This window comes from Chrysochloris asiatica, unplaced genomic scaffold (assembly GCF_000296735.1).
Source record: "Chrysochloris asiatica unplaced genomic scaffold, ChrAsi1.0 scaffold00004, whole genome shotgun sequence".
Classification (NCBI taxonomy): Eukaryota; Metazoa; Chordata; class Mammalia; order Afrosoricida; family Chrysochloridae; genus Chrysochloris; species Chrysochloris asiatica.
This window is the reverse complement of record NW_006408522.1, coordinates 46,474,934-46,499,524: the sequence shown is the minus strand read 5'-3', so window position 1 is coordinate 46,499,524 and position 24,591 is coordinate 46,474,934. Positions and strand designations below refer to the sequence as shown.

Sequence of the window (24,591 nt, the reverse complement as noted above, 5' to 3'; positions counted from 1 at the left end):
TATTGAGCTGCTCCTCTCCTTCCTTACGTTGCTAAGTGAAATACGAGCTGGCATTGACCTAGTTCAAGAAACTCTTCTTTCACTAAGCCTGTGTGTGGTCTCCAAAGCTGCAATGAAGAGTTGAGGTACTCACCTAATTTTTTCCCCTCTTGATTTCAATTTTATTCTTTATTCTGACTGCAGAAACTTAGCTGTGGACTAAGAAATTAGCCATACTAGTGGTTTTCTTCTCTCAGTTTTATTTTCAGAAAGTTCTAAACGAGCCAAGGAAATACATCTGCAAACTCAGCTCCCCCGAACCCCACCTCCCACCACTAATTATAAACAGTCATAAAATTCCTGACTCTCAAGCATAGGGAAATTACACTGTGTGGCTGAGCAGGAATTTCAAATATGTACTGAAATCTTCATTTCTTTATGAGATAGAGTAATGAAATGAAGAGAAACTGTATTTTCGCTGTATTTATGGCTGTTTTAAATTCCGCTTTATTGTTAGTGCCAGTCTTCAATTACCCAGTAGGATATGGAGCGAGTTATCTAGGTGCCAGCCAATTGACCTTTCGGGACAAAGAGGAAACTCCTTCAATCTGGCTTAAGAAATGGAGTCATTTTGAATTGTTCCCTTTGTTCTTCTTTCCCTCTCCAGGCCCACTCAGGATAGTAAAGCAGCCAGGATCTTAACACTTCCTCTCCCCCAGCCCCGTGCCCCTCCGATCTGTCCTGCAGAAGGTAGCATTGTTTACAGCTCTCATTGCAACACTCCACAGTTAATAGTTGTGCACAGCAGTAGTGGGGCAGGTGCCCTAGGATGCAAGGTCTTGATGGTCAGTCAGCCTGTACAGGAATTTCCCTACCTTTACCCTTTACACAGCTGGCCAAAGCCATATGGATAGCCCCCTCTCCCACATTTAGGATGAAAACGGTAAAAAAAAAAATAAAAAATTTAAGTTTTAGAAGAACTCTTCATTGGAGTTCTTTAAGAATCATTGGCTATTAAGGAAGGTAGCCATGACAGTAAAAAGTCCCCAGGTTACAAATGTCAGACAACTCATACTTGCCCTTTAATGTTCTGTAACACTGCCCTTGCTTTTCACAACACATTCTTCATCACAATCACCGTCACTTGCTACACATGCAGCTTTTCAATCATGGGAAAGGCTCCAAGCCTTTTCTTACACTCAACAGTATGCACCTGTTGCAACTCACCTACAAATTCCACTTAAAAATACACTTAGAAACTGATATTGTTTGTAACTAGGGGACACAAAATCACTGTTACATGGAAGAATGGTCATTAGGCCAGGTTTATTTCTGTCTAGAGCATTTCATGTTTTTATGTGTTGCTTATGTTGTTTGTCTGCAAAGTGTGTCGACTTTCTTAATCACTGCAAATAAAGCAATACCGAACACTTGATAAGAAAATGCACCTTAGGGGAAGGGGCTTTGTTTCAAAAGGGGAGAAAGACCTCTGCCTGCCTTTTGAATAAGATTAGCCAGCTTTTAAGTCTCCACTATGACTTTACCAGGGTAGGTTATACCTTTAAATGCCTAAGATTTCTGTGGCCCCAAGGATCCCACCAATCCTCATTCCCCCTAAAATGTTAAAAATCCATTATTGTGAGTATTAAAAGTAGTCATTACACTCTAAGTATATTTATGTGCTTATGTTGTCTGGTTTTTCTTTTCATCATGTATAGTCTGAATTCAGCATTAATTTCTCACATCTTCCAAAAGTGTCTCCACAGAATTTTTGTCCTATCGTGTGTAAAATAGAAGTGAGATATTAAGGAAAACAGATTTAAGGGAAACATGTGCAACTTTTTTGTTCATAGCAATTAATTTATTAAGAGGAGATGCTGCTGTGGTTCTTGTTTTAGCAGCACCCATTCTGTTTACAGAGATAGTTTTATTTGTTGTTTTGCTCTGTACTGGAAACAAATAAAGTTTTCTACATTATTTTCAGTCAGGGGTTGTGGTATAGTTTCTTTGTGTTTATAATAGTATGGACATTGTTCTTCTACAGTCTGTCTCCTCATCAAAGAGAAAAAAGCTTTTTGGCTCTTGTCAGCATGAATGGTAATTTGTAAGGTGAGAATAATGAGGATGAACCAGTAGTTCCTGAACAAGTATATAAATGAGAAGAAATCTTTAAGGTACCAGCTGCTTCTTTCTCAAGCTCACAACAGCAGTCCGCCACCACTGAACTCCATTCTCTGTAACAAGAAAATGCAAACAGGAAAGTGTAAGTGGTCTAAGAGTGTTGGAAAAACTCCCTGAACCACTCATTTAATACTTTAATCACAAGCAGCTCTAGTTTGCTTTATCCTTAAAAAAAAAAAGACAACTTCCAAATTCCTGTTATTGTTGCTGTGTGCCTTCAAGTCGGTTCTGACCCATAGTGACCCTTACAGGGTTTCCTAGGAGCAGTGGTAAGTCTGAACCACCACCCTTGCAGTTCAAACCAACTTTGCAGTCCAGCACATTGACCCACAGCACCACACCAGGACTCCAACCTCCTAATGGTTCTTAAGAATTGATCTCTTAATTGTTGTTAAGTACTGTCGAGTAGATTCCGACTCATAACGACTCTATAGACAGGATTTCCAAGGAGCAGCTGGTGGGTGTGGTTCAGAGTCCAGTGTTGATCCTACAACACCACACCAGGAGTCCTGATCTGTAATTGTTGTTGTTGTTATGTGCCGTGGAGTCGGTTCCAACTCAAAGCAACCCTGTACAGGGTTTCTGAGGCTGTATATCTTTACGGGAGCAGAAAGCCTCATCGTTCTCCCGCGAAACAGCTGGTAGTTTCGAACTGCTAGACCTTGCGGCCTGCAACCTGATTCATAACCACTACGCTACCAGAGTTCCTAAATAGCAACTTTTAATTACCCAATATCAAACAGGTGAGCTATTCATTATGTGTTACAACTGGCCCAAATTTAGCTTATCTTTTCCCTTACCTCAGGGGGCTCGATGAAGGCTAACCAATCTGATGCATGTGTAGGCAATAGTCCCATAGACTGGCACTTGTAAACAGCCAATGCCAAACCCATGAGGTTCCCAATGAGATAAACCAAACCCTGAAGAAACTTCTGGCTTGAACTTTCTAACATCTTGAAAGCTGTTGAGATAAGATAAGGTGTCAAAAACCGGAAACATTTTCCCCCCAAAATGAATAAAGCTAACCATATATTAGGAGTGTTGCTGGCATAATGGTCAACTCAAAAGTCTAAGTACAAACCCATTGGGGGCTCCAGGGGAGTACTCTGCCCTACAGTATCACTATGAACCTGAATGCACTCAGTGGCAGAGCGTCGGTCGTTTGTTTTGTTCTGGATAACCACATACAGTAATTAAAACAACATAAACAGACTCATGTAAGATGGCAAATAGGGCAACTTAAAGGCAAACAGAAAACCAGTTAAGTGCCATCGAGTTTTCCCTCTACGCCACCACCATTTCCACCACCCTACACATCCTCCCCCTGCAACTAGCTAGGCACTGTGCCAAAGATTTCCAGTGTGGATTCTACCTAACAAATTGCCTTTAATTCTTAAAACTTACACAAGGGAGATTTCCATACTTACTGGCTGAAATGGCCATAAGTGCCTGAATAGGTCTCCAGGCCATCATACACACCATCATAGTAGGGAAGATGGAGATGGTATTGCCAGCCATGTACATGATGAAGAGGTTCATGGGAATCTGTTTGAGGGGACCCAAGGCAATGTCCCAGCAGCGCTAGAACAAACAATGTTAAACCCTGGTCACTATCACAGTACCACATTCATGGTACCACTGATATTAACATCAAATAAACAGAATCCTAGTTCTCTGCTTCTGATCAAGCTGAGTCCTCAATTCCATCACCTCTCCATGTTGCTGCAGGGAGCGCTCTCTTCTACCAAAGATCAGAAACTTTCACCATCTATTTATCTTTATAGGTTTCCCCAATGTCATCCTTTCTCCCCACCCCTCATTTTGACTAAAGAAAATATTTTCCTGGTTTTGTCATTATACTGTTGTAGCTACAATTTTAAAAATAGACAAATCCACAATCATAGTGGGAGATTAACACACCAAACTCAATAACAGAACAAGCAGAACAAGGATGTGGAAAGTTTGAATGGTACCATTAACAACCACGCAATTGACACATCTAGAACACTGTACCCAACAAATCCAAATTTACATGGCACACTTAACAACAACTGATCACTTGCTGAGCTGTGGAAAAAGTGTCAGTAAAATTTCTCAACTAAAATTATACAAAGCATGTTCTTGGACTACAACACAATTAAACTAGAATTAACAAGAGGATTGTCTAGTTATCTTTTGTTCTATATTTGGAATTACTATATGTACTCTATAAATAAATCCATGGATCAAGGCAAAATTACAATATAACAGAAAATTAAATGATAGAAAAATGTAAAAAATTGTGGAGCACAAAACTAGGTTGAGAAATTTATAACCTTATATCATAGTTGCTAAGTACCATTGAGTCAGTTCCAGCTCACAGCAACCCTGTACAGAGTTTCTAAGGAATGGCTGGTGGGTTTGAATCACCAACCTTGTGGTTAACAGTCCAGTGCTTATCTATAGTGCAACACCAGGACTCCATACACAGTTGTTGAGTGGTTGATGAGTGTGTACTGCCAATCTTGCAGTTCAAACAACCTTGATGGTCCAGTGCTAATCCTACAGCATCACACCAGGAGTACTCCGTACTTACTAGTAGAAGGTAAGAAACAATCCTTCTCAAGAAGCTAGAAAAAGAATAAATTAAACCCAATGAAAGGAAATAAAGGTAGGAGCAGAAATTAATGAAGGAAAAAAAATCTAAGCTAAAGTGGTCTTTTTGAAAAGATCTGTAAAATCTAGTGGGCCTGATACGGGGAGGAAAAGGGAAAGAAAATACTCAACCTCAAGAATGAAAAATGGGAGTTGTCTGCAGACTGTTAAAGTGGTTGTATTATGAACAACTTGAAGTCAATAAATTTGAAAATACAGGAAATGGATCAATTCCTAGAAAACAATCATTAAGTGCCTTCAAACGAGTCGGCTTTGACTCATGGCGACCCTGTATATGGTTCCCGAGGCTTTTTTAATCTGTGGGAACAGAAAGCCTACCACTTAGCAAAATTCAACAAGGAACTGGAAATAGGTATTAAACAAACTCTTCAAAAAAGAAGAAAAAAAAATTCAAATACCAAAAAGGACATTCTGGAAGAGGAAAGTTGCAGGCCAGTATCACCCATGAACCTAAATGTAAAAATCCTAAACAACAGCACAACTTAAATACAATTATACAAAATAATATAGCACTACCCATTTGGGTTTACTCATCACATTAGGACAATAAATTACCATATTTATACGTGGTCCCTAAGATTTCCTTTTACAGAGATCATTTACCTTGGAGTTGACACTTCAAATCATCCAAACAGAATTCTAAAAGACGCTCAACATTATTTAGTGCCATTGAGTCGGTTTCAATTCATAGGGACCCTGTATAGGGTTTCCAAGGAGTGGCTGGTGGGTTTGAATCGCTAGTGCTTATACTATAGCACCATACTGGTGGTGGTGGTGGTGGTGGCTATGTGCTATGGAGTCGGTTCCGACTCATAGTGACCCTGTATAAGGTTTCCGAGGCTGTAAATCTTTTGGTAGCAGAAAGCTTTATTTTTCTCCCAAGAAAGAGCTGGTAGTTTCAATAGCAGTTCAGCTCGTAACCACTATGCTACCAGAGCTCCTTATAACAGCACACTAGGACTCCAAAGATATATGCTGTGGGTTAATGAGCCAGCCTGCAAAGTTGCTTTGAACCACCAGGTTGGCAGTTCAAGCTCACTAGCTGCTCCTTAGAAACCCTACACAGGGTTGCTGAGTCAGAACTGACTTGACGGCACTTAACAACAAACCATTAAAATCGGGTCGTTTTAATAATAGCTTGTTAATGCAATGGACTGCAAAGTCAGTTTGAACTTCAAAGTCGGCAGTTTAAGCTCAACAGCTGCTCCTCCGAAACCCTATACGGGGGTCACCATAGGTCAGAACCAACTTGACAGCACTTAACAACAATAATCATGTATTCAATATACCAAGATGCAAAGTGAAGACACTAATCAAGAAAATAACTGAAAATGGCTGTCACTTCCATGTTGTGAAAATCACATGCATTCCAAAAAGCAATGATCATTTGGTTTTGAACAATTATTAGGTTGAGAATGGTATTTAGAAGGTGGCAGGTACTTTTCCATACAGTTGGATACATCAATAAACAAGAGACAATAAAATTCCTGCCCTTGTAGAGTTTACAAGCATGAGCAGACAGGCAATAAATTATATATACTGAATGCTAATGAAGAAATATAAAGTAGGGGAACAGGATATAGAGTCCCATGAGGGTATAGACTTCACTACGGTAAAGTGAGTCAGAGAGGACATAATGAAGCAAGTCACAGAGGTACCTGGGGAAAGAACATTCCAGAAAGAGGGAAGAACAAGTACAAAAACCCTGAGAGGGAAGGCTGGTTGGCACGTTCAAGGAGCAACAAGGATGCCATTGTTTGAAAAGACCTAACCAAGGAGTCCTGGTGTGGTGCTGTGGGCTAATACACCAGACTGAAAAGCTATTTGAACTGCAAGGTCGGCGGTTCAAACTCACCAGCTGCTCCTTGGAAACCCTATTCAGGGTTGCTATGGGTCAGAATCTACTCTACTGGAGGGCACTTAACAACAAACGAGGGGAAAATGGTAGGAGATAAAAGGAGATGCAAATGGCTCGATCATGCAGTCATGCAGGACATTATTAAGACTGGATTTTACTCAGTGAACTGAGGAGTCACAGGAGGGGAATGAGCTGATATGTTTGAAAAGGTTCACTCTGGCTGCTGTACTAGAGTCAGATTTGTTAAGTGCTGTCAAGTCGATTCCAACTCATGGTGAACCTATAATAGTGTTTTTCCAAAGAGTGGCTGGTGAGTTTGAACTGCTGAACTTGGGTTCACACCGACCTGAGGTCAAGTGCTTATACTAAGGCACCATACCAGGACTCCTAGGAACAGACTACAGGGGGATTAAAAGGAGTAAGGTTTCTTTGGAGGATGAAGGAAATGCTCTATCTCAAGATGATGATAGCTTCATGGGGGTATACCACTGTCAAAGTTTGTTAGATTGTATCTTTTAAGTAAGTAGTTCTCAACCAAGGGCAATAAGCCCACCCAACAGCCCCCTCCCCACCTGGTCAGGAAGTGGAAGGTTAGTTACCCCAACTAAGGGAGGGAGGGGTATACTATTAGAATCTAATAGGTAGAAGCCAGGGATGCTGTTAAACATCCTACAAAGCACATAACAAAGAGTTGTTACGTGTCACTGAGTCCGTTCGGACTCATAGCAATCCTGTATAGGGTTTTCTAGGAGCGGCTGGTGAAGTTGAACCACTACCCTTGCTGTTCAAATCAACCTTGTGGTCCAATGCTTTATCCAACCGTGTCACACCAGAACTGCAATAACAGAGTAATTCGGTCCAAAATGTCAATAGTGCTGAGAATAAGAAATCATTATTTAAATTACTATAATTTATTAATTAAAAAAATAAGTCTTTCATAAATCTGGTTGAAGGATGATGATGGCTTAAGCTAGATAACTGAAAATGGTAAGAAGATTTTGGACGTATTTTGAAGATGAAGCCAGCACAATGTTTGTCAGATGGATGTATGGTGAAAATGAACTAAAATAGACAAGAATGACTTCATTTGGAAGGACTGCCACCAACAGATAAATTTCAACCCACTTTCTTATACGTTCTGTATCTAAATGTGTTTTCTTTTTCCAGCATGAGCACTTTTAAACAACAGTTAACACGACTGAAGCAGTTTAGTTCCCAAATATTCAGAATAAGGCCATCTACAGTAAGTCCACCACTGCTCTGCCAGTTTGTCCTACTTTGGTGGTGGACATGTTGCTGTGATGTTAAAAGCTATGCCATCAGTATTTCATATACGAGCAGGGTCACCGCTGTGGATGGTTTCAGTGGAGCTTCCAGACTAAGAGATTAGGAAAAAGGACCTGGAGATCCACTTCTAAAAACATTGGCTATGAAAACCTTATGAACAGCAGCAGACACTGTCTGAAATAATGCCAGAAGAGAAGCCCTTCATATTGGAAGTACTCAAAATGCCTGCCAAGAGCTGCCTCATCAAAGTAGAGTTAACCTTAATGATGTGGATAGAGTAAAACTTTTGGAATCTTCATTTGCTGATGGAGCACAACTCAAAATCTGTAGCAGCAGCAAACATCTATTAGTAACTAGAATATGGGATGTACAAAGTATGAATCTACAACAACTGGTGGTTGTCAGAAATGAAACAGAACTATAAAAATTGCTGTCCGAGGCATTAGTGAGCTGAAATGGACTGATAATTGGCCATTTTAATCAGACAAGCATATCGTCTACTACGTTGGAATCACAAATTGAAGAGGCATGAGGTATTCACTGTCAAAAAGAACATTAATTGGATTTGCAAAATAAAGAATTGATCAGTAGTTGGAAAAACCTTTTTTCAGCAACTAAACACATGGACCTCACCAGACAGAATACACAGGAACCATTACTACATCTGTGGAAAGACAATGACGGAGAAGCTTAATATCAGTAAGAACAAGGCCAGGGGCCGACTGGAACAGACCATCAACTGCTCATATGTAAGTTCAAGTTGAAGCGGAAGAATATTAAGCAAGTCCACAAGAGTCAACATAAGAGATCCTAAGTAGACAGCCCACCTAAATTTAGATCACTTCAAGAATAGATATGATGCAGTAAATCCTAATGATTAAAGACTAGATGAATTTTGGGCTGACATCAAGTGTGTGCTGTCCAGCGTGAAACATTTTGGCAACGTGATCTGAGCATTTGTGTGGTTGTGTGCCCTCTTGTGCTTTTCCAACTGTGGTCTCGTAAGCCTTTGGGGCTGCAAATTTGGCCTTAGTCCACTGGTATCAGAACTTGTGGTAGGCGCCCTCTGACATGATGTCACCATTTTGGTGTTATATGAAACACCTCTAGGCTACACTATCTTTAAAGTTCTAAATGAGAAGAAATTTCCAAGAGGTTGATAGTTCATGGAGATAATTTGAAACACCAGAGAAAGCAAGTAAAATTGTTGCTGTTGTTAGGCCATCAAGTCAATACCAACTCATAGTGACCTTATACACAATATAACAAAACACTGCCAGGTTCTGTGCCGACCTCACAATCATTGCTATACTTGAGTCCACTGCTGTTGCCTCTGTGCCAAGCCATCTCATTGAAGCATCACCTCTATTTGCTGACCCTCCACTTTACCAGGCATGCTATCCTTCTCCAGGGACTGGTCCCTTCTGATAACATGTAAAAAGCATGAGAGATGAAGTCTGGCCAACCTGCCTTTCAAGAAGCATCCTAGCTATACCTCTTCCAACACAGATTTTGAGAAATTTCAGGATAAAGCAGAAGTACTAGCAGCACTCACAACTATGATAAAAGCAAAATCATTAAGTACCTGAAACAAGTTCTAAAGAAAATAGTAAAAGAAATCCATGAGGGAACAAATCTTTACAGCAAGGACCATTCCCACCCCCTCCATAAACAGAGTAGACAGGGATGGGCAACTTGGACACTGGCTATCCAAAGTGGGGGGATACAAAGGCAAGAAGTGACTGGCTTACAAGTTTTCAAGAGGGAACCTAGATCCAGAGGGTGTGGAGGAAGGTAGAATCTCCACTGAATAGTATCCTATCTGTCTAGGTGGGGCTGATGAAAGGAGATACAGATAGGTCTCTTGTGATGCAATAGTGAATAATTGTTATTGGGACTGATTGTAAGGGTTGGAAATGTAAAGGCAGACGTTTTGTAGCAAGGAGGGGAGTGATTAACTTTGCAGTCTAGGAGCGGAGGTCCCTGGGACCATCAAGGGAGAAGAGCGGAAAGTAGGACCCTACCCAGAGAAGCAGTGATGCCAAAGATGGAGGCAGAGACGATGACGTGGAGACATGGAGCGGCTGGGGACTTTAGACCCAGAGAGAGAGAGGGGCTGTGTGCTGATGACCAGAGGGCAGGCTTGTAGGGTATACCCTTTGGTTGGTTGATGATGCATGGACGTGATTGTAACCATGGCAATGAAACAATCAATATATGATAGGATGAATATAAAACTAATGTTCTCCCATGTAAACTATCACATAATTCACAATAAAACATTTTTTAAAAAAAGGTCTTGTGCAGCAGATTTTCGCAAAAAAAAAAAAGACTGAAACATTTGGACAAGGCACGGAATCTACCAAACTCAAGGCTGATCTCAGTGGAACTAAGGGAGATCATTGCCCCATCGCCTCCCTCAGATATGGAGATGAGGGTCAAAAGGGAGCTAGAAACAGCAAAGCTCCAGAACTCTAGGTTCAGAAGGTAGAACAAGGACCAGAGTGTGGAAGCTAACATTGAGAACTCAGCAGACAGATAGTGAATATGGAACAAATTGAGATTTTGGAATGAAAAAGACTCTGCTTCAAACTCAATGTCAGCCACATGGGGCAAATTTCTGAACCGCTGAGTCACTGGTTTCCTCATCTGTCAAGTGGAGACGGTGATATTAACAGCTCCTACTTTCTGAGCACTCTCCATGTTCCAGGCACATCCATATACAGATAGTCCCTGACTTACAGCATATGACAAACTTCAGAACGTACTTCTTATGGGGATATGTGCTTGATAGCGTATCCCTGAAGAGATTGAAGCCTTCATTGTCCGATCTGTACGTTTACATGAAATGTTTCCAACCCCCAAAGACAAAAAAAGATCAGATTTATATAGAGATACTGATAATAAAAGGCACTACAAACTACCAAAAAAAAAACAAAAACAAAAAAGAGAGAAGTCCATGAACTGTGACTGTGTAACTAACTGTATTATAGCTGTTGTTGTTACTGTTGGGTCAGTTCCGACTCACAGTGACCCTGTACAAGGTTTCTGAGGGGTGGCTAATAAGCTTAAACCTGGTGGTTTGCAGTCCAGTGCTTATCCTCTAACGCCACACTAGGAGCCATACTATGGCTGTACCTGATGTTAAACAAGGAGGGGCCATTAGGAGTAGCTGAATCTCAGTTGTATCCCTAGTCCCATTGTTAATGAACTTAGGAGAGAAAATCTGTTCACAGATTGATGGATTCATCCATGGGGTAGAACCAAGTGAAAAGGCTGGTATGTTCTTTAGACCAGCCCATAGCCTTGCTAGATAGAGACCAAAATTTAGTGCTGATGAGGTGGCTATGAGTTCTGGTGTGGCACTGTAGGATAAGCTCTGGACCGCAAGATCGGTTTAAACCATGGGATCAGCATTTCAAACTCACAAGCTGCTTCTCGGAAATCCTATACAAGATCGCTAAGAGTCGGGACCTACTCGATGACACTTAACAACAAGGTGGATACAATGATTGTTAAGGCAATTTCCTTGATAGATTACTTGAATAAAGAACTAAACACATTATCCGTGTCAAGACTGGTGTGGCTAGCACTTCTCCCTGAATTAGGAACAATCAGATAATTTGATATACTGCAAATGTATGCAGAAAGTTAGTGACAGGAAAACTATACCTCTGCCACACTTTCTGAGTTACTGCCAGAAGATGTTGAAGCAGAGGTAAGAGCAGTTGCAGAAATATCTACGGGAACAGAGGTTTCAGAAAAAAATTTGCAACATCCTGTATTTCTGTACTCAGTGACTGAAATCTCAGAATATAGAACCCAGCTCTATGAATATCTCCAAAATCAAATGTTGGCCACTGCACCCAAGGTTACAGTCCTGGTGGGGAATTACAACTTACTGCTCAAACAGGTTCTCTGTTGAATCCGACCAAGCATAAAGCATCTATCGTTCTGATTCTTGGAGCAGAAAAGGTACTCTTCAGGGTTCTCAAGTCTAGATGGCTAATCCTGGACTATGGTTTCATTTATCATGACTAACTTGAACGCCACACAAGTCTTAAACACAAAGGAACAATTTCTTGAATACTGGCAGCCAAACTGTTTTGTCTATCCATTATGATGTTTTGGTGAGTTCTGCAATAGGAGATGAAAACAGAGCTAAATTAGAGCCAGGTTGAGGAAAATAAATGGAAGAGGAAAAGCACTATCAAAAATATAAAAATGTGAGCATAAAAGTGAAGTGAAGTGAAGACTCATGATTTTTTGATAACTCCACAATGCTAACCTGTTTAGATAACTGCAATATAAAACAGGCAAATACAGGCAATGAAATTACAGAAAAGCAAGGAAAAAAAATTAAAGTCAAAGTTGAAGAAGAGGAGACCTCTTTGAAGAAGAAAAAGAAAAAAGATAAAAAGAAACACATTAAAAATTTACCTATTTCTGAGGAAGAACCTTGAACAATCACAGCAATTTCTAGAGTATAAAGTAAAAGAGACTCAGAACCAATAGGATGGAACTGTAAATTACCTGGACACATTATGTTCAAGATTCAGTTAGGAACATATCAGAGATGCCCTCAAGAAGATGGAGGGCATAATGATTAATCAATGGCAGCATTTCAACTCTGTGGCATTTTGTGTTTTGACATCCACTATTATATATCATGATTTCTTAATGTGTTTAATATGCAAATAAAATATTTATAATAAATTTTTCAAAAGGAAAGAAATAAAAGACTAAAATAGATGTCAAAAAGATTCAGAAACTTGCTCTTGAATGTGGAATAACTGAAGCAAAAGGTATAAATCATGAAGTAAAATAACTGAACAGATGATTTCATACATAGGACAGCCTGAGAAGACAAAGTATTATAATGAAATGCGCAAAGACCAGGAATTAGAAAACTAAATAAGAAGACCACACTCTGCATTTCTCAAGCAGAAAGAAGTGAACAAAAAATTCAAGCCTTGAGTTCTAATACAAAAGGATACTGTGGACAAAATATTGAATGATGCAGGAAGCATTAAGAAGGAAAGAATACACAGTCACTGTACCGAAAAGAATTTGTCGACATTGAACCATTTCAGGAAGTAGCATATGATCAAGAATCAACATTATTAAAGGAAAAAGTTCAGGCTGCACTAAAGGCACTGGTGAAAAAAACCAGGTACCAGTAATTGACAGAATAGCAATTGAGATGTTTCAAAAAACATGTGAAAGGTGGAAGCACTTACTCGCCTATGCCAAGAAATTTGGAAGACAGCTACCTAGCCAACTGACAGGAAGATAGCCATATTTGTACCCATTCTAAAAAAAGGTGATCCAACAAAATGTGAAAAAATAACAGTATCAGCCACAAGTAAAATTTGCTAAGATAACTCAAAAACGGTGGCAGCAGAACTTTGACAGAAAAATGGCAGAAAAGCTGATGAGAGCACAAGGAATGAGGGAAATCATTTTTTTTCCTTCATTTTTTCTTTATTGCAAGCTGACTGTCAAAATGATCAACATGCTGATAAAACCAAAGTATATTCAACAGGTCAAAATATATGAAGCAATGGTGACAAAGTTTTTACATATTCTGATTTACCTATAGGAACTCTAAGATCTGACTGTAAATGCATTTAAATAAAAACAAGAGATATACTGGGAGTTTTACTTTGTTTTTTGTTTTAGGTTTTTGTTGTGAACTGAGTGATAGTTTACATGGGAGAACATCGGTTTTATATTCATTGCATTTCATTGCAATGATTACAATCGAAGTAAATCATTTCTGATATCAGATTTATCTTGCCTAAAAGCAAAGAAATACCAGAAAAATGTTTACTGTGTATTGACTATGCAAAGGCATCCAACTATATGCCTGTGTTTTATTGACTACACAAAGGCATTATAGTCTAGTCAATAAATTATGGATAACATTGTGAAGAAGAGCATTCCAAAACACCTAATTGTGTTCAAATGGAACCTATACATAGACCAAGAGGCAATCATTGAACAGAAGGGGTTAAAAATCAGAAAAGGTGTGTGTCAGCTTGTATCCTTTCACCATATTTATTCAATCCACATGTTGAGAAGGGATAATCTGAGAAGCTGGACCATATGAAGAACACAGCATCAGGACTGTAGGAGAACTCATTAACAACCTGTGATATGCAGATGACACAACCCTGCTTGCTGAAAGCAAAGGGGACCTGAAGTACTTAGTGATGAAGATCAAAGATTACAGCCTTCAGTAAGGATTATACTTCCAACATTAAGGAAGCAAAAATCCTCACTGCTGGACCACTAAGCAACATCATGATAAACAGAGACAAGATTGCAGTTGTCAAAGATTTCATTTTACTTTGATCCACAATCAACTCCCATGGAAACAGCAGCCCAGAAATCAAACATATTTCATCAACAAGAATCCTCTTGAAAGCATTAAAAAGCAAAGATGTAAGGTGCACCCGAATGAAGTAATGGTATTTTCAGTCACCTGATGTGCAATGCAAAAGCTGACCAATAATGAATAAGGAAGATAATGAACTGATATCTTTGAATTACAATGTTGGCAAGAATATAAACTATACTGTGGATTGCCCGGAATCCTGGTGTAGTGCTGTGGGCTAATGTGCTGGACTGCAAAGTCGGTTGAGCTCAACAGCCGTTCCTTGGAAACCCTATATAGGGTCGCTATGGGCTGGAAACGACTCTACAGCACTTAAACAACAACATGGACTGCCCAGAACAAAGAAATCTATCTTGGAAAAAGGACAGCCAGCATGCTCCTTAGAAATAAGGATAGCAAGGCTTCATCTCATATACTTTGGACATGTTATCAAGAGAGACCAGTCCCTATGGAAGGACATCATGCTTGGCAGTGGGCAGTGACAGTGAAAAAAAAGAAAAACAACAAGCTAGATTGACACAGTGACTTCAACAATGGCCTCAAACATAGCAATGATTATGTGGCTGGTGCAGGACTGGGCAGTGTTTCATTCTGTTATACACAAAACAGTTATGCTTTGGGACCAACTTGATGTCACCTAGCAACAACACAGTAAAGCATTCGTATACTGCCTGGAAGAGGAGGGTGGGTGTGTAGAACAGGTATTATGACATCTACATTTTTGTACCTTCTCTACCAGGATCCGGTCTGTCTCTTGCACGCTGGTGTCAGGCACTTGCTTGTCCAAGTAACCGACCGGGTACAGGGAGTCACCCTGGCCACTGCCCCGGTCACTTCGGCCCCTAAAAAACGGAACCAAGAAATAAAGCTAATGCCTCTCACAATTCATTTCCCACATTTTCTGTTCTACCAATCTCAAGGAATAAAGATCCTCAGATGATCCTACTCAAATCAGATTACGCCTCATATGAGTTCACCACTCCCTTGCCTATTGGGAAGGTTGAAATAGAAACATACACAGCAGAAAAGCCTCCCCAGGAGATGTCTTTGTCCCACCCATTCTGTTCAGAGTTGGGAATGAGGTCCCATTTCTATGGGATACGGTGGTGATGTCGGCCTTCCCAGACTTCTCACCTGCTACTTCCTCCAGGCCCGCTCAACTCAATGGCCCACTTGAAGCGCCGGCCTCTGTTAGCCACCAGCCCTGCTTGGGCCGTCATGGCAACCGCCTCCGCCCAAATCCGCCAAGCCTCTCCAAAGTAACTAACTGATCTTACCGGCGTCTCTTACTTCTCCGTCTCAGTTTGTAAGCTCAATTCCGGCGCGTGAAGATAGGCGTCACTTCCGCTTGGGCAATGCCTGCGGATCGTCCTCCCGGGAGCATTTGGAGCTTTAGAAGCAGGAGACGGAATGACAGTAGAGCTTGCCAAACGTGTTTTCTGCTCATTACTACGTTCCTTAAATGTGTTCTCTGACTTTTGAGGTGCTGGTTTACGGGACAGAAGAGAAATCCCTATTTAACCCTGCGTTAGGAATTGAAGCTAAGAAAAGTTTCCTGATTGCTCACCTGCGCTCGGAAACACAAAATTCGAATCCTGTGTGCTTCCCGACTTCACCAGTGGTTGTGTAACCTTGAGCGAGTTAATCTTGTGTCTTGGCTTCTGAGTATTGAATGCCCACTGTGTTCCATTTAATCAAAAAAAGATTCATGTTTGTTTTATTTAATCCTCACAGTAATCCCGCAAAGTAGATTGTACTGTCCCCATTCTGCATAAAACAGTGTGGGCTCATAGTAAGGCGCGTAGCCTCGGAATTGGCATGGCTTGCTTTTGAATCCGGTTTTCATCATCTACTAATGGTATGATCTTGGTAATATTTTTTAGGACTTTGTGTTTAAATTTCCTTATGTAAAACGATAATCTACGTATTTTTAAAGGCTTGTGAGGAGTGCTGGGCACGTACACGTCTTTTTTTTAATTTCATAAAATCTACAGCATTATTTGTAATGGTTGGGCTTGGATTCGGTTGAATACCTGCATCATAATTGAATCTATTGAACATTTAAATTGTTTCCTGGTGTTTTGGGGTCCCCCCTCGCATTTAATCGTTGTTGTAAGCATCCCTTTGTTACTCTTTGTTGCTGGCAGAGTAGACTGTCCCAGGGGTTTTCCAGGCTGTGATCTTTGCAAGGCCTTTGTATCACGGTACCCCTGTGTGAGCTAGAACCACCAAAATTCCCACTAGAAACAAAGCACTTATCATGTGCCACCAGGTACCTAAGTTAAATTATAGATGTGAAATTGGTGAATCATTTAATGCACATTTTAACGGTATTTTCATTCAAAATGCACGCTAAAAACACTGCCCCCTTTATATTCCACCAGCTTTATGACTTTTTTCAATGGTCCTTTTGAAAACAGTACTTAGTTATTTTTTATTTGCATTTCTTTGACTCTAAGTAGTTTTGATATGGCTGGAGTTGGAAGTGGAAATGTCTGTGAGAGTGTAGCTGAGGCAAGGATAGAAAAGGCCTTATAAACCGTTTCTTGTAAACTAAAGAGCTAGGACTCTTGAAGCTGTTGATGATCTGAATACACTGTATATTTCCACCTCCATTTTGCCTTCTGATTAAAAAAATAATGTATTACTATTAGACAATTTGAACAAAGAAGTGAAAGTCTTTGTCCCCTCCAATCCATTCTAAAATGTATATGTTTAATCATAGAAGAGAAGAGCCAACTTGTAGATAGTTTTCCTACTTTTTGTTAGTTTTCTGCCTTTTCTACATTGTCTCTGATAAACCTTTGAAGTTTCAAGCTTCATGTCAAGCTTCACAAGGGACTCAGCCTTATTGGGCATTCTTTTTGTCCCATATGTATTTCTATATATCACATCATAGCATTTACCACATTGTATTTTATTTGTTGACCTAAACCCTGGGCACTTATCCCACCCCATCCTAAATTCCTTGAGGACAGACTATATTTTAAATACATTTTAGCTTACAATGCTTAAGCTGTTACTGAATAGATATTTAGTGTAAGTGTCTAGTGAGTAACATTAAAACTAAATATAATACAACAGTAGGAATATACTATGATTACAGTTATGTAAAACAAAACAAAAACTAGAAAGCAATACACGGATAATGTTAATATTGTATCCAGGTACTGATTTTCATTCAGTTTTGGCTGATTTTCAAACTGGTCTTGTTATGCTTTCATGACTGTTAATGAACACTTTTGAAAACATTAAGTTGGTCATTGAAATCATATTCCTTCTTTTTTAAAGTACTTCTTGCTATAAAAATATTTTAACTATATCTCAAATTCAAGTAGCGTTATCCTCATTTATTGTTGAGTCCCATCGAGTCAGTTCTGACTCAGCAACCCAGTATAGGGTTTCCAAGGAGCGACTGGTGAGTTTGAACCACTCACCTTGTGGTTCAAACCGACCTTGCAGTTCTGCACTTACCCTACAGTGCCACACCATTGATTACTTTCTCATAGAAATTTTCATGGGGCAATTTGCTAAAACATGTTCCTGGGAACATGAAGGTATTGGACTGAGCAGAGGAGGTGTTCCAAGGTCAAGTAAGTAACTTATAGAAAGAGTATTGCTATTAGTGTACACCTACGAAATGGCACAGCAAAAAAAAAAAAAAAATCCTTTTTTATATGTATATAAAATTTATATATAATAATATCTTCTATTATTATATATAAAGAAATAATTTTGTTTCCAAATATATCTGAGTACAAAACCTTCTTTCCCCTTATCACACCTGTAAACATCCAGTGGAGTCAGTGTTAGCACAATGGGAACAACCATTGTTGAATCCTAGAATTCTTTAGGAGAAAGATAAAGTTACTCCCTATAAAACTGTTTTTATAAAGATTTTAAATCATTTGAAATAATACTATGGAAATTGAGTTTCAAGTTAAAAATAAATTTTTGAGGATTCAAGACTTTATACAAGTTGTGTTGCTCAAGGCAAAGAAAGGTAATACAAGATTTTTCTAGAAGACTGAATGTAGAATATTGTTATATCCGTGGGTTAAGAAGAGTTTTTGGAATTAGGAAACCTGAATTTTAATCCTGGCTATAAAAATGTATGTCATCATAAGAGAGAGAGAGAGTCCCCATCAGCATCAACAGCCCAGTCAGATTCTTAAGAAACAGAGATCAGACACATCAGAACTCCAAGACTTATGGCTGTTGTTGTTAGGTAACATCGAGTCAGTACCAACTCATAGCAACCCTGTGCACAACAGAATGAAACACTGTCCAATCCTGGGCCAACCTCACAGTCATTGCTAACTTTGAGCCCATTGATGCTTCCATTGTGCCCAATCTATCTCACTAGGGGTCTTCCTCTTTTTCTCCAACCCTCCACTCTACCACACATGTATCCTCTAGGGCATGGTCCCTCCTCACAGTATGTCCGAAGTATGAAAGATGACATCTGGCCATCCTGGCTTCCAAGGAGCAATCTGGCTGGATTTTTCCCAAAACAAATCTGCTTGTTCTTCTGGCAATCTGTGGCACTTTCAATATTCTCCAACAACTATGGCTAGAAGAGGAACATTAAGTAATTCACTGTGCCTCACTGACTCCCCAAGAACTGAAGGAATCATTTTGATTTAATTTTCTTCATCTTTGCCTCAATTTTCTTCATCTATATAATAGTGACTTTAAAGGGTAACTTATAGCTCTAAAATCTGTCATACTCTTTTTTTTGCATGTTTTTTCCCTTGCATATGTATCCACAGGAAAAGAACTCAAATGATATTCACAAAAAGTAGGAAAAGATTTCCAGATCACTCTGAAAATTGTGCTTTGTTTATAAATAAAATTATTCTGTTTTCTGCATTATGCAGGTATTTATGAGTTAGAAAATAGATAGGTTACTAAGTATAGCATGACCTGATTCTAATCCTAAAAGAATAATGATCATATGTTTTGGATGTACATAAGAATCTTCTCGGAGCTCTTAAAAAATACTGATGTCAGAGCCCCACCTCCAGTGTTTCTGATTCATTTGGTTAGAGCAGGGATGGGGAACCTTTTTTCTGCCAAAATTTATAACAACATTCACGAGCCATACAAAATTATTAACTTAAAAATTAGCTTGCTGTATTGATCATCTCACCTCTAATGTAATGGCTGGAACTGCGGTTTCCTTAGCAGGGTCAGACCAAATGATTTATAAGGATACCTGGAGCCTTGGTGTGGTGCGGTAGGTTAATGCGTTGGACTGCAAAGTTGGTTTGAACTGCAAGCTCATGAGCTGCTCCTCGGGAACCCTATACAGGGTCACTATGGGTCAGAACCAACTTGACAGCATGTAACAACAACAAATCCGGAGTCCTGGTGTGGCACTGTAGGATAAACACTGGACTGCAAGGTCAGTTTGAACTGCAAGGTTGGTGATTCAAACTTACCAGCCTCTATACAGCATTGCTATGAACCGGAACCAACTCAAGGATACTTAACAACTTACAGCCTTCAGAACGGACATTTGCCGGTTTAGAGTGAGGTCTGGACAAGAGTAGTATTTAGGACTCTTCAGGTGATTCTATCAGCCAGCATTGAGAACCACTGACATAGAGAGTAACCTGCTGCTGTAAATTAACAAGGTTTTAATTTGCATAAGAGCAATCAATAAACCCACTCCTTACTTATTGCTACCTTGCTAGCTGAAATTTCATGTTTATGACAATAGTAAAAACTCTATCCACTTTAACAATGTCCACCTGGCAGTTAGGAATACGGAGGAGTTAGACAAGATGTGATGGTTAAGGTTATGGGTCAACTTGGCTGGGCATGATTCTCAGTGGTTTGGCACTTATGTAATGATGTAACTTGGTAGTGCAGGGTTGTGAATTACTTAATCTGACCCTTCTAGCCTTCATTTTTTTTTTTGTAACTCCCACCAAATGAATGGGGAGGACTATGCAAATGTGAGGTATTTATGCCCCATAAAAGGGATTAGATAGCTTGCTAATAATGTAACTAAGGTACATGGCACCCTTATAGAAGGAGAACTTGCAAATAAGGTGTGTGGAACTCTAATGAGGGGATTGGTCAGTTTTGCCACTCTGCTAGGTTTAAAATGAGCCATTTCAGAGATGGAAAGGGGATCTCACTACTGTTAAGAAAGAAGAGCTATGACTGCGGAGTGACTCCTCAATCCAGGAAACAGAACTGTACTACCAGAAATGGGGAGAGAAATGTTGGTAGCAAAAACAGGAGGCTGACACGAGGCTTTCTAGCCCATGGAGAAGAAAGCTGAGTGCCTCTGGGCAGAAGGAGTGGGGTCGGAAGAGTGAAGTTTGCTGACCCGTGGTGTTAGATCTGAGCACCATCAGGCCAAACTTACTGGCAGAGTGGACGCTTAATCAGCAGAGCTAAAAGCTTTGGGCAGAGACCTAGCCAAGGGATGATGGGGCTGAGAAGTTGAGAACTTAAAGAATTTTATAACGCTTGTCCAAGCAGGCAAGAGGCAAAGGGCTGAGAAGAGGCTGTCCTGATCAAAAACTGTCTCCTGAGTATCTTAGTTATTGAGGATTGCTGTAACAGAAATCCCACAAGTGGATGGCTCTAACATATTTGTTCTCTCACAATTTAGGAGGCTTTGTTGTTAAGTGCTGTTGAGTCAGTTCCGACTCATAGTAACCCCTTGTAGGGTTTCTTCGGAGTGACTGATGGGTTTGAACTGCTGACCTTGCAGTTAGCAGTCCAGTGCTTATCCTACAGTGCCACACCAAGACTCTACCTTGTTGTTGTTAAGTGCCATTGAGTTGGTTCCAACTGATTGCGACTCTGCATAGGGTTTCCAAGGAGCGACTGGTGGGTATGAACCCATCAACCTTGTAGTTCAAACTGACTTTGCAGTCTAGGGCTTGTCCTATAGCACCATACCAGGGCTCCGAGACTCCACTTGTTGCTGTTGTTAAGTACTGTGGAGTCAGTTCCGACTCATAGGGACCCTGCACAGGGTTTCCGAGGCTGTAAATCTTTACGGGAGCAGAAAGCCTCATCTTTCTCCCACGGGGCCACTGGTAGTTTGTTTCGAACTGCTGACCTTGAGGTTGGCAGCCTGACTCGTTGAGACTCCACTTAGGAGGTTAAAAGTGCAAATTCAGAATACTGCCTCTAGGGGAAGGCTTTCTCTTCTTGTCAGCTCTCAGGTAGGCTCTTTGTCTCCTTTCAGCATCTGTAGGCCCAGTTACAGATTCCTTGGAGATCTGTGTCTTCATATTAATCTTTCCCTGATTTAGAAGCTTCACAGTGCAGGGACTCCAGGCCCAAAAGACTCACTCTACTCCTGGCGCTTCTCTCTTGATAGCAGTAGATCCCGCTGAGCTCGGCTTGCTTGTTTAATCTCTTTTATATCTCCAAAGATATCAAGTCAAAATACAACCTAATCCCTGTAGGTTGCATCTGGCCTCATGAACATCATAGAAGGTGAGAATTTATACCACATGGGATAATTACATCAGATTAGGGCTGATCACATCAGATCACATTATAGGGATGTTTTACATCGTAACTACAAAACCACTGAGACTCTTCGTCCAGCCAAAGTTGACACAAATCCTTAACTATCACATTAATGATAACCTAATTTTTCTAATAAACCTCATAACTGTGAGTATTGTCTGTAAGTACTGGGTGTCCATTGCAACAATTAAACCCAGCAGAGAAGCAGAGAGTACTGTGGGAGGGGTGGTTGGTGTCAGAATTGGAAAAAGCATTGGAGAATTGAGGAATGTCTGACTTAGAGGAGTCAGCCTTGGGTTATTGTTATTTTTGTGTTGTTGTTGTTTTAATGTTGCATTGTGAATTATGTGATAGTTTGCATGGGAGAACATTAGCTTTACATTCATCCTATCGTGTATCATTTCATTGCCATGGTTACAATCCCCTCCGTGCATCATCAACCAACCAAAGGGTATATACCACAAGCCTGCCTCCTGATTATCAGCACACAGCCCCTCTCCTCTGGGTCTAAAGTCCCCAGCTGCTCCATCTCTCTACGTCATCATCTCTGCCTCCATCTCTGGTTGGCTATTGGTTTTGATTCTTTATCTCTCTGGTGACGTTAGAGGAGGTCAGACACTGCTTGCATGCTATTTGTACAGGCAATTGTATAATGTTGTCATTTGTCGGTTATGTAATGATAGAATCATCTGATGTGGTCATCCAGTGTTGCATAATGCCGAGTTTTGTATACTGTCTTGCTCTTTGGAACTTAATTAAGTTGATAGTGAGGAGTGGATGTAGTTTTTGAGAACCTCCTTCTATGTCTTCCACTGGGCTAAACTTGAATTGGAAAATAGTGGGAACACTGAGATTGGAAAATAAAAATCAAACTTCTCTTATTTTGTGTCTTTCAGCAAATACAAGGGGGTTTCAAAATGTATATGGAAAATAGTATGAAAAGATCATGAAAAATTTCCAGGAACTTTTTGAAGCCTCCCATATAATTTTTAGAAAAGAAGCTGTAAGAAGGCATCAGTCATATGAGTTGGCTTATTTCTCACTTAGGTCCTTAAGTAGTATACATAGTTTGAGTTTGACTACTAACCTAAAGGCTAGCAGTTCGAACTCCCCCAGTAGTGCCATGGAAGACAGGCCTGGCAACTTGCTTCTGTAAAGACCCTAACCAAGAAAGCCCGATGGAGCACTTCTACTCTGTAATATTCAGGGTCACCAAGAGTTGGAATTGTCTTATTAGCAATGGGATTGTTTTTTCTGTCTTAAATAATTAATACTACCAGCACAGTTTTGGGTATTTGTATCTATTCCCCACCTCTTCTCGAAGTTCTGGTGTGGCACTATAGGATAAGCACTGGACCACAAGGTTGTTTGAATTGCAAGGTCGGCAGTTCAAAGTCACCAGCCGCTCCTCAGAAACCCTATACAGGGTTGTTATGAGTCAGAACCGACTTGACAGCACTTAACAACAACAACCCACCTCTTCTCAGGGACCTAGAAGCTAATACTTCCAATACTTTGAATTATTCTCCTCTGAGCAGTTGAATTTGGATTGAAACCTGCAAAACGTTTTTCTTTAAGCAACAAGATTTGCAAGAATGGATCCTTGTAGAGAAATTAAAAGATTATTTTTACAGACATGCCTTAAGTTTTTGGTCTGTGTTATCTATAATTCTATTTGATTATCTCTATGGTCCAGCCAGCTCCTCCAATGTGCTCTAAAAACTCTTGAACCTTTTGGCAGCAGCAATAAATGGGTTTCCATTGCAAATCCCCATTTACTTATATTATTGTAACTCCCCTATCATAACTGCCTTCTAAATAGGGCCAGTTTATACGATTTTATTAATGTCACAATTTATTTTGCGATGGTAGTTAAGTAAATTTTTTCTTCATTTCATCTGTGTTTGCATTTCCAAATCACTTTTGTAAAAGAAAAAAAAATTTGTTGTTGTTGTTAAGATCCCCCTTGCTAGTTTTTGTTGATTTACTACATCATTTCTCAATAGATCACAAATTTTTAAACTCGTGATTCTACAATGTCATGGAATGTCCCTGTCAGCAGTAGTGACATGAATTATAGCAATATGTACTGGGAGATGTTGGTAATATCATTCTTCCTTAGCAATTACTTTTTTTTTTTTCATTTCAGAAGGGCTGTTGTGTAACTCGCTGTTTCACAAGTCCCCATTATAGGTGCTTCCCACAGCGCTTGATTATGAGGCTGGGACGGTTGCCATTCCCACAGATCTCATTAAAGGATAAGAATGGCAATCATAGCATGAGTCATAATGATGTGTTACTCATGGCCTAACAGGTCTCTCTGAGCTTAGTTAGTTACTCTGTGTTACTTCTGGTGATTCATTTCAGCTTTCTTGGAGTGGGCTGAACTGTCTCTACATTTGTGATCTGAATGACCAAACCCGATCCTTTGAGCACTTTTTCTTCCTTATTTCCTTTAAACTTTTGACTGTGAAGGTTTACAGAGCAAGTCGGTTTTCTCTTCAATTCATACACGTTTTATGTCATGTCATTGATTGCATTCCTCACAATGTAGCATCATTGATCCCACTTCCTCCCCGTGTTCCCATTTTCATTCCTCCTGTTTACCTAACTGTTCTGAACTTCGTTTCTGGGTTAAGACTACCCTTTTGATCTCAATGGTTGATTATTCTAAAATGTGCATTCTGATTGTACTTCATCCAAACAGATTTGTTTGTTCTTCTAG

At 39.9% G+C, this 24,591-nt stretch overlaps 1 protein-coding gene across 1 annotated transcript; it reads right to left on the bottom strand.

The window, feature by feature from the left end:
* Positions 1-1,835: 1,835 nt before the first annotated feature.
* EMC4 (ER membrane protein complex subunit 4) lies at positions 1,836-15,583 on the bottom strand. Its single transcript, XM_006831814.1, has 5 exons — positions 15,495-15,583; positions 15,088-15,202; positions 3,588-3,741; positions 2,961-3,121; positions 1,836-2,213 (listed from the first exon to the last, which is right to left on the bottom strand). The coding sequence occupies exons 1-5, from the start codon at positions 15,578-15,580 to the stop codon at positions 2,178-2,180; spliced, it is 552 nt and encodes a 183-aa protein (XP_006831877.1). The 5' UTR covers positions 15,581-15,583; the 3' UTR covers positions 1,836-2,177.
* Positions 15,584-24,591: the final 9,008 nt, after the last annotated feature.

Excerpts from the sequence above, each read along its gene's own strand:
- EMC4 (XM_006831814.1), bottom strand. The coding sequence starts at position 15,580 with ATGACGGCCCAAGCAGGGCTGGTGGCTAACAGAGGCCGGCGCTTCAAG. Across the intron at positions 3,742-15,087 it reads ACCGGATCCTGGTAGAGAAG|CGCTGCTGGGACATTGCCTT; the intron begins GTACAAAAATGT and ends TGTTTGTTCTAG. Across the intron at positions 3,122-3,587 it reads ACTTATGGCCATTTCAGCCA|CTTTCAAGATGTTAGAAAGT; the intron begins GTAAGTATGGAA and ends TTATCTCAACAG.